This window comes from Coloeus monedula (genome assembly GCF_965178545.1).
Source record: "Coloeus monedula genome assembly, chromosome: 9".
NCBI classification, from domain to species: domain Eukaryota; kingdom Metazoa; phylum Chordata; class Aves; order Passeriformes; family Corvidae; genus Coloeus; species Coloeus monedula.
In genome coordinates this window covers 27,350,785-27,365,238 of record NC_138789.1, presented here as the reverse complement: position 1 = coordinate 27,365,238, position 14,454 = coordinate 27,350,785, and the positions used below count along the sequence as shown (strand labels likewise).

At 57.0% G+C, this 14,454-nt stretch overlaps 1 protein-coding gene across 3 annotated transcripts in view; it reads left to right on the top strand.

The window, feature by feature from the left end:
- Positions 1–4,760: 4,760 nt before the first annotated feature.
- SSBP3 (single stranded DNA binding protein 3) overlaps positions 4,761–14,454 on the top strand; it is a 54,435-nt gene continuing 44,741 nt past the window's right edge. For all 3 annotated transcript variants that reach the window (XM_082287465.1, XM_082287464.1, XM_082287463.1), the window contains exons 1-4: positions 4,761–5,010; positions 5,123–5,195; positions 5,377–5,438; positions 6,021–6,105. In XM_082287465.1, the coding sequence (XP_082143591.1) occupies positions 4,955–5,010; positions 5,123–5,195; positions 5,377–5,438; positions 6,021–6,105 (276 nt within the window). In that variant the 5' untranslated portion in view covers positions 4,761–4,954. The remainder of the gene's footprint in view (positions 5,011–5,122; positions 5,196–5,376; positions 5,439–6,020; positions 6,106–14,454) is intronic.

Below are 14,454 nucleotides of genomic sequence, written 5' to 3'. Positions count from 1 at the left end.
GTGGGATGACTGAGGAAACTCTAAGACAGGCACCATCCCATCAGCTGTAGGGTCTGCAGGCACACACAGCTCTGCTGGGACCCCCTGGGAGGGTCCCTGCTATGCCATTACAGGAGACCTACAGGTAGCACTTACATGTAACCCCTTGCAGCATCCTCAGCCCACGTCGGTGCCCTGCCTGGCCCCACAGAGCAGCCACCAGAGCTCAGCCACAGGGAAGGAGCAGGGTCAGACACAGCGCTGCATGGGAATGTCAGCAGCACTGCTGGGAGCCAGGCTGGGGGTTGTCACCGAGCAGGATCACAGCCCCTGCATGCTGCTTTTCCTGGGGGGAGGGGATATTTCACTGCAAGATGTCCCTTGCAGGGAGGTGTAGGCTAGTGGCAAAGGAGGTGGGAACCAGGAGAACCAGACTCGCCCAGAGCAGCTGGCACTGGCAAGAGGTGGGCAGAGGTGACACTTTGTCGGGGCAACAGGGTAACCAGTTTCTGACATTTTGGGTTTTGCCTTTGCCCTGTTCCTCAGGAGTCAAACCGCAAGCGCAAGTTTGGGGCTTGCAAGTTGTCTGTGCTCCTCAGACAGGGAAGTCCTGCTCCTTGGCTTTATCTCCGTCGCTTTCTCCCTTTGAGCCTTCTACCTCTGTTTGTCTCCTCTGAAACGACAGGAATCCACAGAGTTAAAATCCCAGGAGCACCAGCTATGGGAATGCAGCATGATTTCCCAGCCTTCCCTGGGGAAAGCCCAGGAGCCATGTCCCACATGGGTGCTCCTGCTTGGCACTTTGCAGTGCCTGCCTGCAGCCGAGGTTAGCGCAGGAATTGCGGGTGAGGAATCGGAGCCGCCACGCAGGGAGCTGCTGGGGAATAGCTGCCACGCTTTACATTCACAGCCCATCTATTTTGCAATAACTTCACCATGATGTTCCCACATAGACAAGCCTAAGCTAGCATAGATAATGAAATGGGTTAAAGGAGACAGGCAGAGGGAGAGGAGAGGAGCCAGCAACTGGTAGTAAATCAGGGAGAGAACAGGGCTACTTTAAATTCGAGGTCCTGGTGGCAGGGCAAATTTGGTTTGTGCCAAAAGGCGCAGGGTTCAGAGGATGAGACGCTTTTGGGGAAGACAGTAGTGTCTCCTTGGTGGGGCCACCAACTTGTGTCTCCCATCAAACCCCACCCTGTTCCTGTCATTCCCCTGTGCCTGCCCAATGGGTGTCACTGGGATTAAGCACAGCTAAGGGCACTCATTCTGGGTGGTAAAGGGTGGTCAGAGGATCCTGAAAGAGCTGCCAGCCTGGCAGGGCAGGCAGTGCGCTCTGCTCTGCAAGGGGAAGGTCTTGCAGGCCAGCATCAGCTCTTGCTTGGGGCCTGGGGAGACCCAACCGCTGAGACTCCACTACCTTTGGCACAGGCTTCGAGGCAGTCCAAACAAGCTAATTAAATCCTGCTCTGCTTAATCAGAGCCATTGAGCACCAGTCAGAAGAAATTAATCCCGTGTTTTATTAGATGCTGTTTGAAGTCGTGTTTGGCACCTCATCCTCGGTTCTCATCTCCTTCTGGGGAAGGAAGAAGGACATCTGCGGGGAAGAGCGAGGGTGCAGCAGATGGCAGTGGGGATGATTCAGGGGCTTGAGGAAGGAGCTGCGACTCCAGCGGCATCCCTGGGGGGGGCGGGGGGAAACGAGACACCTCTCCCTGCATCCCACAGCCTACCCCCTCCCCACGGCTGAGAGTCTGCGAGCCAGGCAGGCATCCCAAAAATACACGTTCCTCCGCATTGCATGCTAATGGCTCTGCGCGAGAGGTCCCACTGCAATTAAAGCACAAGGAGCATTAATATGCAACGTGGAGAGGCCACTCTTCCCACAGCTACTCCCTCCCAAACCTGTCCTTCCTGCTGCACATCCCTGCCCACTGGGAGCCTGCCCACGGGGATCCCACAGCAGTCCCAGCGGAGCCACTGGCAGTGTGCAGTAAATTTGAGCCTTCCCTTTGCTGTGCCCAGGGGATGCTGCCTTTTTCCCCCAGCATGCAGCACCTTCTCCTGCCTTCGGGCTCAGCGGAGCAGGATCTGTTGGGTACCCACCAGGTGGGTGCCATGCAATGCAGCCCTGGCATAGGAGACACCCTGAGACAGCTGGGAAAAATCCACAGGCAGCTGTTTAAAACAACCGGCTGGGTGCTGGTTTAGGGTTTTTAATGACTTCTGGCGCTTTGATTGGTGCAACCCAAGAAAAACTCCTGACAAAGAGAAAGTCTGGCCCAGTAAGGTAGCCTACAGGTCACCCTCCAAGCCTTGGGAGCGCTCGGCAGCCTTGGTACATCCTCCTGCGACTCGGCCAGATGAAGCTGATGGCTTTGGCTGTGGGGATTTATTTTTTCCTAAATTTCCTGTCATAACTTGTGTTAAAACTTTGCAGAGCCATTTAATTGCATTCTGTGGTGGTGATGATATGAAATTAGTCTCCCTTCTGATCTTTAGCTATGTTGGTCCAAAGCACCAGCTTATAATTTGCTCTAATCATCACGTCGCAGAAGATGTGAAGGCAGGGCCAGTGCCTGGTGAATTCACATGGGCTGGGAGTTTCTGCCCTTACCATGCTGGCGTTTGGCAGCTGGCAGGTCGGGCTTTCCTTTGGTGCCACTTTGGGAAGTTTTTCATCAACTGCTCTTGGCCATTTCCTCAAGAAACAGCTGGGAACTACAGCTGTCCGGAGGAGACGAGGGAAGGCCGAGCTGGTTTCCTGTCTCCCTTCTCGGGCTGTTCCCTCCTCTGAGCATCTCAGAAACATTCTCCACTCCTGGCTGGAGACCTGGAACCAAACTGCTGAAGGCACCTAAGAGGAAGGGATCCTGTCTCCCATCTCATTTCCCTGGGCTTGCTTCATGTCCCACACTACTCAGGGGGCTGGGGAGAAATGGTGGCTGGGTTTTGCCTACTCACCTATCCCAGAAAACGAATGAGTTAGAAGAAAACAAGCGCCTGATGAACAGGAGCAGGGCAGGGCAATATTCTGGGAACAGAGAGGCCCTTTCGCTGCCGAGGGCACAGTGCTCATTATTCCAGCGGCATTAGTGCTTTCCACCTCCACGCAGGAGGTACAGGGTATCACGGTATTATTTTTAACCAGGGATATTTAGTGAACTTCTCACGTACTGCTGGAGGGTCAAATTTATCCCATAACCTCAGTCCCAGGGGACGCTCCTAGTTATTTTTGAACCCATCAGAGCAGCAGAGGAGCAGAGGGATGCAAAGGCTCGGGAGACACAAAGTCTGGGGTTTGTCTGGCCTGTCCCTCCGGTCTGTGCCGCAAAGGCGTGCGTGGAGCAGAGCCCCACATGCCTGCCTTGTCATCGCCGCCGTCACTCCCCCCACCCTAAAAACCAAAACTTGGGCAAAGCCCCAGGTTTTCCTTTTCTGCTGAGATGATCTCGGACGCCTACAAGTTTTGATCCTTTTCGACCTACCGCATTGCAAGACTTTTTTTCTCCCCCGCCCCCCCCCCCAACCCCCAGTTCAATTTAAACCTCAATTTAAACTGTGAAGAAGCGAGTTTGGCCCTGCTCAGGCAGGTCCCGATGGCCGTGAACATTCCCACGGGCGCCGCAAGCGCTGCCGCCGCCGCAGGAGTCACTCCCACGCCCCGCGGCTCCCCACGCCGCCGCCCCGAGCCTCCCTGCCCTCGCACGGAGCGCATGGCCCCGCTCACACCCAAGATCCCCCGTGTTTTAAGTGCAACCTCCCCGTTTCAGCAGTGGGTAACTCATCGCACAACCCCAACCCAGCGCGCAGCCGCCGTCCCGGCGGGTTTTTGTTCAGCCAGTCACTTCGGAGGTAGAGGTGAGGCCAGGGCAGGGGGAATGAGCTGCTTGAAGCCCTTATTTTTGTGCTCCTCCAACATCTGTCCCCGTGGGTACTGCCACCCGAGGCCAGCACTGATGGTTAGTTTGGTGGGCTCCTGCAGAAACGGATGTTGGTGGGGCGAGGGACGCAAAGCCCTGGCTCATAAATTAGGGGTGCCCTGGGACACAGCGCGGCCTTGCCCAAGCCCCCGGAGAGAGGCAGAAGTGCTTCCCACAGCCCACCCTGCGCGACCCCCACCCAACCCGGAGGGGGCGGCTTTCCCCGCCCCCGTGTTTCTAAGGGCAGCGAAGCGAGCAAGCCCCGTGACTGGAGCTGGCAGCCGGGACAGGCTGGCCCCGGGCTCTACTCAGGGCTCCGCGCAGCCGGGCGCGCCTGGCCTCGAGGTGATCGCCCGCAGCGCGGGGCTGGGGTGCGCGGCGCCGGGCGGGACCCGCCGGGGCCGGTCCGGAGGAGAAGGCGGCGTGCCCAGCCCTCGGCCGCCTCCCTTCTTCCTTCTCTCTGTCCCTGCCTCCCGCCGGGTCCGTCCCGCCCGGCGCCGCGGAGCGGCAGCGCCCGCCCGGCCGCACCGACGCTCCCCCCGCACCCCCCACGGGCGGTTTCAAGTCCCCCCTTCCGAGGTCTCCGCGGCGCCGGCCAATCAGCGCGCGCTGCGCGCCGCGGCCCGCCGCCTTAAAGGGCCCGTGCGCCGCGCGGCGCTGGGGGAGCGGCGCCGCCCGCGGGCCGAGCCGGGCGCGCTCTAGGACCGCGCGCCGCCGCCGCCCGCCCTCCCTGCCCACCGCGGGAGGCCGCCCGCCGCCTCCGGAGCGGGGCGTGGCGCGGGAAGGCCCCGCCCCCGCCGGGCGGTGATTGGCGGGAGCGGGCGCCCGTCGGCGGCGGGGGCGGCGCCCGGCGCGGCCACGTTCGGGTGCGCGGCCAGCGGCGCGTTGGGCGCAGCGAGCGGCGGCGGGCGCGGGGCGATGGGGGCGCGGCGGCGGCCGGCGCTCTGACAGCCCCCGGCGCTCCCTCGGTGGCGGGCGCAGCGGCTCCGGCGGCGGCAGCGGCGGCGGCGGCGGCTCCTGGCGGCCGCCCCCCTCTTCCTCGGCGCGGACCATGTTCGCCAAAGGGAAGGGCTCGGCGGTGCCCTCGGACGGGCAGGCGCGGGAGAAGTAAGAGCGGCGGCGGCGGGGGGAGCGGGGCGGCGGTGGCGGCGGGGCGGCTTTGTGCGGGGCGGGAGCGGGGCGCCTCCTCCTTATCCGACCCGCCGCTCGGCTGTTGCAGGCTGGCGCTGTACGTCTACGAGTACCTGCTGCACGTCGGCGCCCAGAAGTCTGCGCAGACCTTCCTGTCCGAGGTGAGCCCCGCCGCCCCCCGCGCCCTTTGTGCGCCGCCGCACGCCCGCCCTCCATCTTGCGCGGGGCGGCGGCGGCGCCGGGGGGTCGCCGCGCGTGGGGGCCCACGCCCACCCGCGACCACCCCCCACCCACACCGCCCCCCTCCCAACCCACCCCCCTCCGCCTTCCTCTCGCCCGCAGATCCGGTGGGAGAAGAACATCACGCTAGGCGAGCCCCCCGGCTTCCTGCACTCCTGGTGGTGGTAAGTGCGGGGGGGCGGGCGGCGGTGTCCCGTCGCGGGTGGGAGCAGCTCCCTCGGCTGGGGGGGTGCGCGCCGGTGTCGCGGGGCCCCACGGGGTGCAGCCCCGGCAGTGGCGTGAGTCAGCAGCGGCGGCGAGCCCCGAACCGCCCCGGCTCCCGCTCCCCGCGCGGCGTCGAGGTGCGGCGGAGCCACCCCCGTCCCCGCGGGAGCGGCGGGCAGGGCTCCCGCTGGAGAGCTGCCGGGGCCAGCCGCAGGCACCGGGCTGTGCCGGTGCCACTGGGGCGCCCAGGGGAGCAGAGCTGGGCGGCAGCGAGGCTGGGAGAAGTCCCTGAAGTCCCACGGGGGTTATCGCTTCAAGGTGTTGTCTCTTAAAGGGCTACTTTTGCTTCCTTAAGCACCCAGCATCTCCGCTCCTGACGGTCAGGTCCGAGCGGTGCGAAGCTGGGGATGCACAGCTGGATCCAGCTGAGGTCCTATCCCAGCCGCGGGCCCCGTGGGGTGGGAAGCCGCTCACCTGCGCTGACCTGGGTGCCCGATCCCTGATGAGTAACTGCTTCTCTCCTGTCTCTCCCCGCCATGCAGCGTGTTTTGGGACCTGTACTGCGCAGCTCCCGAAAGGCGAGACACTTGTGAACATTCGAGTGAAGCCAAAGCCTTTCATGACTACGTGAGTAACAAGTTTCTAATCCTCGCGGTAATTACGGCGTTGGGGAGCTCCGGTGCACCGAGAGCCAACGTAATGTAACCAACTGGCAAAAAGTGTGGGGTTTTTTTTAACCAACAATGTTCTGATTTGACTGAACAGTATTTCATAATGTTGCAATTATGTAAATGAGCTCAGATGGTTATCTTAAGCACTTAAAGACATTCAGGCTACTGGTAGAATTAAGAAGTTTTGCATAGCAATGGACAACAAAGTGTTTATAGAGGGTCGATGGTGAGATATTTAATGCTGAGGACACTGTGATGGTGAGATGTTTCATGCTGAGGACACCTCGCAGGATGGGCGGGAGTTGGATTTTGGTGGGAAGGAGAAGGGGGATTCCCCAAGCTGCTGTTGAATGCCCCAGTTACTACCTCCCTGCCTTTGGCAAGGCTGAGGGCTTCCTTGGTTTCTTGAGACGTCCCTTGATCCCAGCAAGGGAGAGGTGTTGTCTTGTTGAAGCTGGGGTTGCAGACCTGCGTTTGTTGGTCGTTGTGCGTCTTGGCTCTCCATGGTTTGGGGTGCTATCTGCAGAGGTGGCAGCATGACCCAGGCATGGATGGTGCTTCTGGGATGGCATGCTTGAGACTTGAGGTATCTCCCAGAGAAACACCTCCTGGCAGGGGTGCATGGCATGTCTGCTCCAGTGGGCTGCCCACTCCCGTCCCGCACACGGCGCCCGCATCCGCAGCGTCGGGAGGAATTTGCATCAAAGGATTAGTCACCTGGCTGCGGGCTTGGACCCCAGTCAAATGCGTTTAAACCTTGTAGCAGGAGCTGGTTCTGTCTGCTCCAGGGAGACTATGGTATGGAAACCATTTTTCCTCCCTTCCCAACTTTCTTGTTGCCTCGACATGCCTGGCTTGGGATGTGTGAGGGTTTGCTGGCGAGCAGTGCCGGGCGAGTGTCTCAGGGACCTCCACGGTGCTCTCACATGCTGGCACTGGACACAGCGGTCGCCCTGGGGCACAGGCAGTGCCAGAGAGCCTTGGCTGGCTGCTGAGCTCCCTCTTGTCTCTTCCCACCCCTCTGGGTCATGGGAGAAGCGTGTCTGGGTATTTGCTAGGTGGAGTTTGTGTGTCTGTCCCTGCCGCTGCTCTCTGCATTGCTTGTTTTCACTGGGTTGGATTAAAACGGTGAACTCCTGAACTAAGGGTCAGAGCTGACAGCCAGCAGTACATCTGTCAGTTGTTGGCTTCTGCTCACTTCCTGGATGTTTTGGGGCAAATTGTGGGGGTTTCAGGAGCCCAGATGGGACAGCAGGCTCATCACGAGCAAGGCAAAGGTAGATCTTTGGGCAGCAGAGCCACAGGTGAAGATGACATTAGCAAGCAAGACATGGTAATGCTCCATCCACAGCAGCCTCCTCATCATGTCTGAGGATTTAGTGTATTTAGAGAAATTAATCTTTTTTTAGCTTGGTAATAATTCTAACAATAGGCCTGAGTGCATTAGATGATTCGCATAAACTTCTTTAGTACACGTTGCTTTAAGCTTACAGTAAATAGACACAATCCTGATTGTTTTTAATTCTCGGTGTAATGCAGTTTTGTAACAGCCCCAAGTGCTTTACTTTTTGGGTAACTCCTAAAAAGATTTTCCCTCCCCTGTGCCTTGGCTTGGTGGCACTGGGTTGGTTTCCCCAGGCGTGTTTTGGCCCCAGGACAGGGCTTGTGCTTCTCTGTGGCGTGGCTGGTGATGGATGCTCACGGTACAGTCCCTCTCTGAGGAGCAGTGTTTTACTGGCACAGCGTGTACTTTACAGGGCAAGGGAGCTGCCTGGCCAAAACTTAAATATTGACCAAAGAACCGAATGATAACCATGGCAGTGTGAATAGCTCCTTGTTTCTCTCCAGCTTGCAGGGCAGGCTGCCGGTACTGGTGAGCACGGTGGGCAGTGTCAAACACCAAACCCAGCAACCCATCAGCAGTGCATGGCAGCTAAAATGGGATATGAGCCCCAAATGGGGCTGGATCAGTGAGTCATGAATTGCTTCATGTGGTGGTTGTGGTTAAAAACATCCCAATCTAAGTCTTGCCCCAGGTTGGCAGGGTGTTGTGTCTACGCTTGGCCAGGAATGGGCAAACTCCGTGTGTCCTGCTTGGTGCTTGCCCAAAATACAGTGTCTGTTAGCCCAGAGACTGTGCTACTGTAAGGACAGAACAAGGGGATGCTTTGGGAGTCATTTGGGGCTTGGCATGTCACCTTCCCAGAGTGAGCACCAGAAGGGTTCTTACCTGGGGGACACATCTTTGGGAAGGGGGAGTGGTGCTCCTTGCTAGCGGGGTGCTAACGGTGGGATTTGCATGCTGTGTCATTTCCACTTCATCTTCCAGCATAACTGTATGAAAACTATTAGGAGCAGCAGGACAAATTGCCAATTTCCCTCTCAAGTTTTAAACATTTAAATCTTCAGTGAGAAAATAAAGTAAGGAGAAATCCCACCGCTCTTTTTTTGAGGGGACCCTTGAAAACTGTGGGCTCTTGTGAACACTTGGGAATATTGCTTTTTACCTTTCCCCTGAGGTTTTTCTCCCAAGCTGGGACAAAAGCCTGCTGGCACTTAGTAGAAAGGTGGGAGAAGAGTGATGGGAGTGGGGATTCACCTGGCACAGGCAGGAGGAATGCTCGATCCTTCTGTCTCTGGCAGGGCTATGTGTCTGTTAACACAACTGTCGAGTTGTGTTGGTTGGAGGGTTGTTAGTCATCTTCTTCCACCTGTGTCCAAAGAGTTTATCCGAGGTAACAATGCCACAAGCGCTCACCAACTCCTAAAACTCAACCCATAGCCATTGATTGAGGCTCCTCCAAGCCCCGTGGCGAGCGTGCCAGCGTTCCGGCACGCTCCTGGAGCCGGCGAGCTCGCAAGGGGATCGCTCGTCATGACAGGGGATTTCAGCCGCCGCGTTATCTGGGAATTGGCCGATGGCTGGTCGCAGTTGAGCATTTCAACGCCGTGAAAGCCAATACAATTTGAGTTAGCGGTGATGACTGCCAGTTTAAATACCGCAGTGAATTTCTGTCAAAGAGCTAATACATAGAAGGGGAATTGCAGAAAACTTGATCACCAGAACCACTTCAGTCGATTTTGGCCTCGAGCTACAGAAAATGAACTTAAATCTAGTTGACTGTTGCTACATACTTTTTTGTGGTATTGCTCTGCCTGCACAGCCAGCTCGTGTCAACATGCAGGAGAGAAAAGTTGGGGTAGCCTTTAGCTGATGAAGACTTTGACTTTATCATTCCCTTCCTCTGTTTCCTTGTTTCCTCCTGAGAAGGACCTGCATTTGGGAGCACTTGAAATGCTGTTTTCTTTGCAGCACAAGATCTGCGGAGCTGTGGCTTTGACTTGCCATTAACGGACAGCATTGATTTATTTGTTTTTGTTTTTAACTTTGGAAAGCTGCTGCAGTTCTTTCTAACTTGGGCCTGGAAGGATGCTCTGCGGCAGTGGAGTGGTTGCTGCTGGAAGTGTGATGGTTGGTCTGGGAAAAGATGGTGTGGTTGGTGTTCCTGTCCTCCCATCTTGGTTGGAGACAACTCCTTCTTTTTCCTCCATCTTAAACAGTTCCCTTTGGATTGATATCTCAGGGGCTTCTGAAGCTCGGATGGATGGATGGATAATTCAGGTTTGCTGGAGTTAGTGTGCTCAGTGGGAACAAGGTGAAGCCCAAGAGGCCAGCAGGACTCTGGCCTGCTGGCCGTACAGACTGGGGGGTGTCCCAGAGATGGTTCTTTTCTGCTGGATCTGCCTCTTGCCCCCTGTCTAAGTGTGGGAGAGGCACCCCATCCCAGTGTCCCTGCCTGGGTATTCTTGGGCTGCAGGGGAGCATTTCCTTGTCACAGCACCTTCTGCTCCCCAGGGTCTGTGTGGCCAGCTCATGGCATGGTGCACTGGCAGGTGACATGGCGTTGTGGGACCCGTGGGAAGGGTTGCTCTTCATGCATGAGGGGTTTGGTGTGACTGTCTCCTCTCCCACACCAGGCTCTTTTCGTGTTCTGGGACCAGTGAAGATTGTAAGACCTTGTTCAGAGCACCCATGGCTGTGAGGGTGGGACCAGCAGGTGTGAGAGTGTTGGTCCATGAGTAGCTCTGTGGTGGTGGTGATGGCCCATTAGAGCTTCTCCTGTTGTGTGCAGCCAGTGTATTGAAAATGTGTTGTGTAGGAGAAGAGATGTTTTTGGGGCAGGTTTATCACTATGCAGGGACAGGCTGGGAACAGCTTTGTGTGAGCCCCCCGACAGGCGTTGCCTGAGCCCTGGGCATGTGGCTCAGCAGTGGCACACACAGCTCTGTCCTGTTTTCATGCAGGACTGCGCTCTGTCTGGGCTCCATCCAGCTCCACTCTGCAGGGACAGGGTTCCCTGGTAGGTAACCAGAGAGAGGAGTTTCCTTCAGGAGTGGCAGGCTGCCAGGAGCAGCTGCAAAACTCCACATCACTTTAAAAAAAATTGCAACAAAAATAAATAAATCCAGATATTCCCTCTCCCAGCAGTGCTGGGCTCAGCCTTCCCTCCCAGTTTAGGGTACTGGTGTGCCTGGGTGTCCTTTAAAGCCCACTCTTGCTGGAGTACCATGCAAAGATGGATTAGTCTAATATTGTGTTTTAAACAACGTTGGCTGTCATGATGGAGCAACCTCTGCTGCCCCACTTTCTGCTGCCCAGCAGCAGGACCAGGGCATTTCAGAGCAGCACCTTCCCACGGGTGATGCCCATGGAGAAGGCTCCATTGTGAAACCGGAGGTCAGAGCCCAGAGCTTATGTCTTAGTCTTTGACTGGGGAGCCTAAATATTTATCCTGTTCTGTCCCTAATGAAAACAAATTGTCAACAGTTGTTCAGTAACTGACTAAATTAAAATCTGTAATTAGTCAATTAGATTAAAGAGTTGGCACAACCTGATTGTATCATGCTGGTTAGGTTATTAAGAGAAAGGGTGTGATTTTTAATTACTGAATGCTAATTTTGACGGTTTCAAATAGAAACAGACGTTCCTCCCCTCCACCCCACCCCAAGTGCCTCTGCAAAAGTAAGGCAGGGGATGGATTTTATATCAACAAATGGTGCGAAGATGCAAAGTTTCTCTGGCTCCAGTCCGGGAGGGGGTTCTCCAAAAAAGCCAGGAGTGGGATGGGAGGAAAGGAAGGATTTCTTCAATCCTGAGGATGGGAGGGCAGATGGGGGTTTGTGCCGCGGGTGGGCACCCCCTGCGTGGCTGGGTGCTGGGGTCTGGCTGCTGCCCACGGAGGTCCTGCCCTGCTGCCCCGTTGCCCATCCCGGTGTGTGCGGGTCAGCGTGCCCTCGCCTTGCCACGAGCCCGTTTGCAGCAGCGAGCCAGACTGGAGTATTCTTTCTTTTCCCTGGGGTTTTTTTTATAGTATCTTTTTAATCCCCCTCCCCCCAGTGCTCAAGAGGGGCCAGCTTCCAGTGGCAGGCAAAGCCCGCAGCGGGGAGGAGGAGGAGGAGGAGGAGGAAGGCCTTGCGTGGCGAGCGCGGCAGCCCAGCGCCATCCCATTGTTTGCCCCGGCGGCCACGTGGGCGAGCGCGGTGAGGCCGGCGAGGGGACCCGCTGCGGGGGGAGCGCCTGCCCCCGGCAGATGCTGGGCTCCGGGCGAGCACAAAGCTCGCAGCCCTGCCCTCCCCGGCGTGCGGGGGTCCCTTCTCAGGAACAAAGAGGGCGAGGGGCCACCGTGCCAAGCCGTGCCGGGGAAGCTGTGGCCGGCACGGGCACTCCTGTCCGGCAGCGGGCAGTGGGGAGGTGTTAGGTCAGGACGCCGTGTGTTGGGTACGAGTGAGACTTTCCTGTTCTCCTGATCATTTCCTTCCTTACCTTGGAAACTTGGATTTTCTCCTACCTTTTGTTCCATATTTTTCTCTTGTAAAGCTGTCCCTGGTTCTATTGGAAACAGCTGCCAGAGCTGGTCCTGGGGAGCGGGCGGGGGGCTCTGGCTGTTTCTCCTCTCTTGCTGCTCACGCTCCCGCGGCAGAGCTGGCACCACCGAAATGGCACCCGGCTGTGCGAAGCCCTCGCTGGTGGGGGTGTGCTCTGGGGGGAGCTGCCGCAGCCGCGTTTGTTCCTGGTTTTCCTTAGGAACAGAGGGGATGGCTGGGGGAGAGCGGTGCAGCGCCCGGTGCAGCGCCCGGAGCACCTTGTGTCCAGCCTGGCTTGTACTGGGAACTGCCCTGCCCTGCCCACAGGGACCACAGAATGAGCTGTGTCCCCGTGAGCATCACACACCTGTCTTGCCAGCATCCCAGTCGTGGGTCAGGGAGGCTCCCTGACTTCTGCTGAGGCTTCTGCTCAGCCCACGAGCACGTTCCTCCTTATTTCCCAGCATTTTCTCCCTCTGAGTCCTCACCCTGCAGATCCCTGGGGGGACAGCCCAGGGTTGGGGTCTTGGTGGGGTAGAAACAGTGCTTTCCTCCAGGCTTGCAGGGAGCAAAAATGTCTCTTTGCAAGTAAACAAATACCTCTGCCTCAGTTTGGGGTTTAGTTTTTTTTTCTTCTCTCAAAACTCCCGATTGTTGCCACAAGTGCCAGGAGCTGAGTTCAAAGCTACAGCTGTGCAGTCAAGGGGGGAATTTCCAAAATACAGGATGGCTTCTAGGTGCTGCTTCCCACATTTAATGGGACTCTGCTGCTGACCCACCCACCCACTGCCACCTCCCTTCTCTCATCCCCAGAGTGGTGTCACCAGTCTCCTGTGCTAGCCAGGGCAAGAGGGGCACCTGGGGGGCTTGGGTAGGGTTTGGGTTTGGATGGGGCACAGCTCTGTGTGGTAAGACCAGCTTTTCTTTTGTTTTGGGTTTGTGCATTTAATGAATATATTTTTTTTTTTTTTAATAAAAGGAATAAGAGGAGAAATGCTCACTTTCCTGCCTGAGCTTAATGCGGCATGCATGGTGACTGTTAGTAACAAAATTAAGCAGAAAAAAATGTGTATACATATGCAGTTATATCTGTGGAATATGCAGAATTGAGTTGTACATAGGGATAAAGGAAGAGGGCATGTGCCTGTGTATTTTGGAGCGGTGGGACAGGGCAGGGCTTTGTGCCTGGCCATCCAACACCCTGCCACTTGCCTTACTCTTGCTCCTCCTTGGCCACTGCCACCAAGACCAGTGGTTTTTAGCAAGGTGATTTCCACCTCTGCGTTCCCCAGGCAGGGTGGGAGGCTGTGGGGTCTGTCTGTCCGTGTGTGAGGCTGTGCCTGCTGCCTTAAGATAAAGTCCAAAGGAAGACCTCTGGCTGTGTCTTGAGCTAACATTTTCTTTTTAATTTTTTTTTCCTTAATGTTTCTGCATCAACCCTTGAACATTTGATCTGGTGCCTCTCCTCCTGGGGTGCGGCAGCTTTCTGTAGTGAAAATGAGCTCTCACCACCCCTCCTGCCTGCCTCAAACAGGGTCTGGGGTGGGGGGGGGGGTTCCTTCCCATTTCCCCTGAATTTGGGCTGATTTTTTTACAATTTCTCAAGGCTGAGCTTGCACCTATAATTGGAGTTTTTTGGCTACAAACTGAAGCAGGGGATGCACTGCAGCAGCTCTGGCTTGCTGGTGAGCACGACCTGCCCAACACAGCTGGGGTGCTGGCATCCCATGGCATTCCCAGCAGGTACAACAGCCCACAGCCAGTCCCTCCTACCTGACGTGGATTTCCTTCTGTGTACAGCTGCCGTCGTACCTGGCTCACCTGGTCCAGCACTGACTGGTGACCACCACAGCAAGTGGCCAGCTGGCATCTCCTTCCTTCCAGAACAGCCCTGCTGCAAGGGTGTCCCAAGCCTTGGCTTTGCTTATTTACCCATTTGTGCTAACTGTAAAGTGGGAAATGCCCCTCTGTCACCCCATGGCTAGCTGGCAGTGCCCAGCTGTGTCTCCAGGCAGGCAGGCGACTGCTTCCCTGCCCCAAGGCAGTGTTTTATAGCCCAGCCTCTGGGCTGGGGAGCAGTTGGGAGGTTGGTTGTTTGGGGTTGTGGTTTTTGCCTTTTTTTTTTTTTTTTTTTTTTAAAGTGAAAAAAGGCAGAGCACGCTGAGGAAAGGGGCAGGGCGCTTCCTTGAGGCGCCCTGGTTTGGGGTGGGCAGATAAGGGTGCTGCGTCACGCTTGGCTCCTCTGCCCTGCCCAAGCCTGGCAGAGCATCCTCCTTGCCCTCCTGCTCTGCCTCACCCTCACTGGGTGCTTGTCCTGTTTTTTGGGGGAAGCCCCATTGGGATACGGCAGCCTCTAGTGCAGAAGCTGCTTGAACCCCCACATCTCCCTGCCCAGGAGCGAGGCTCACACCAGGAAGGAGGGAGAGGTGCTTTTCTCCCC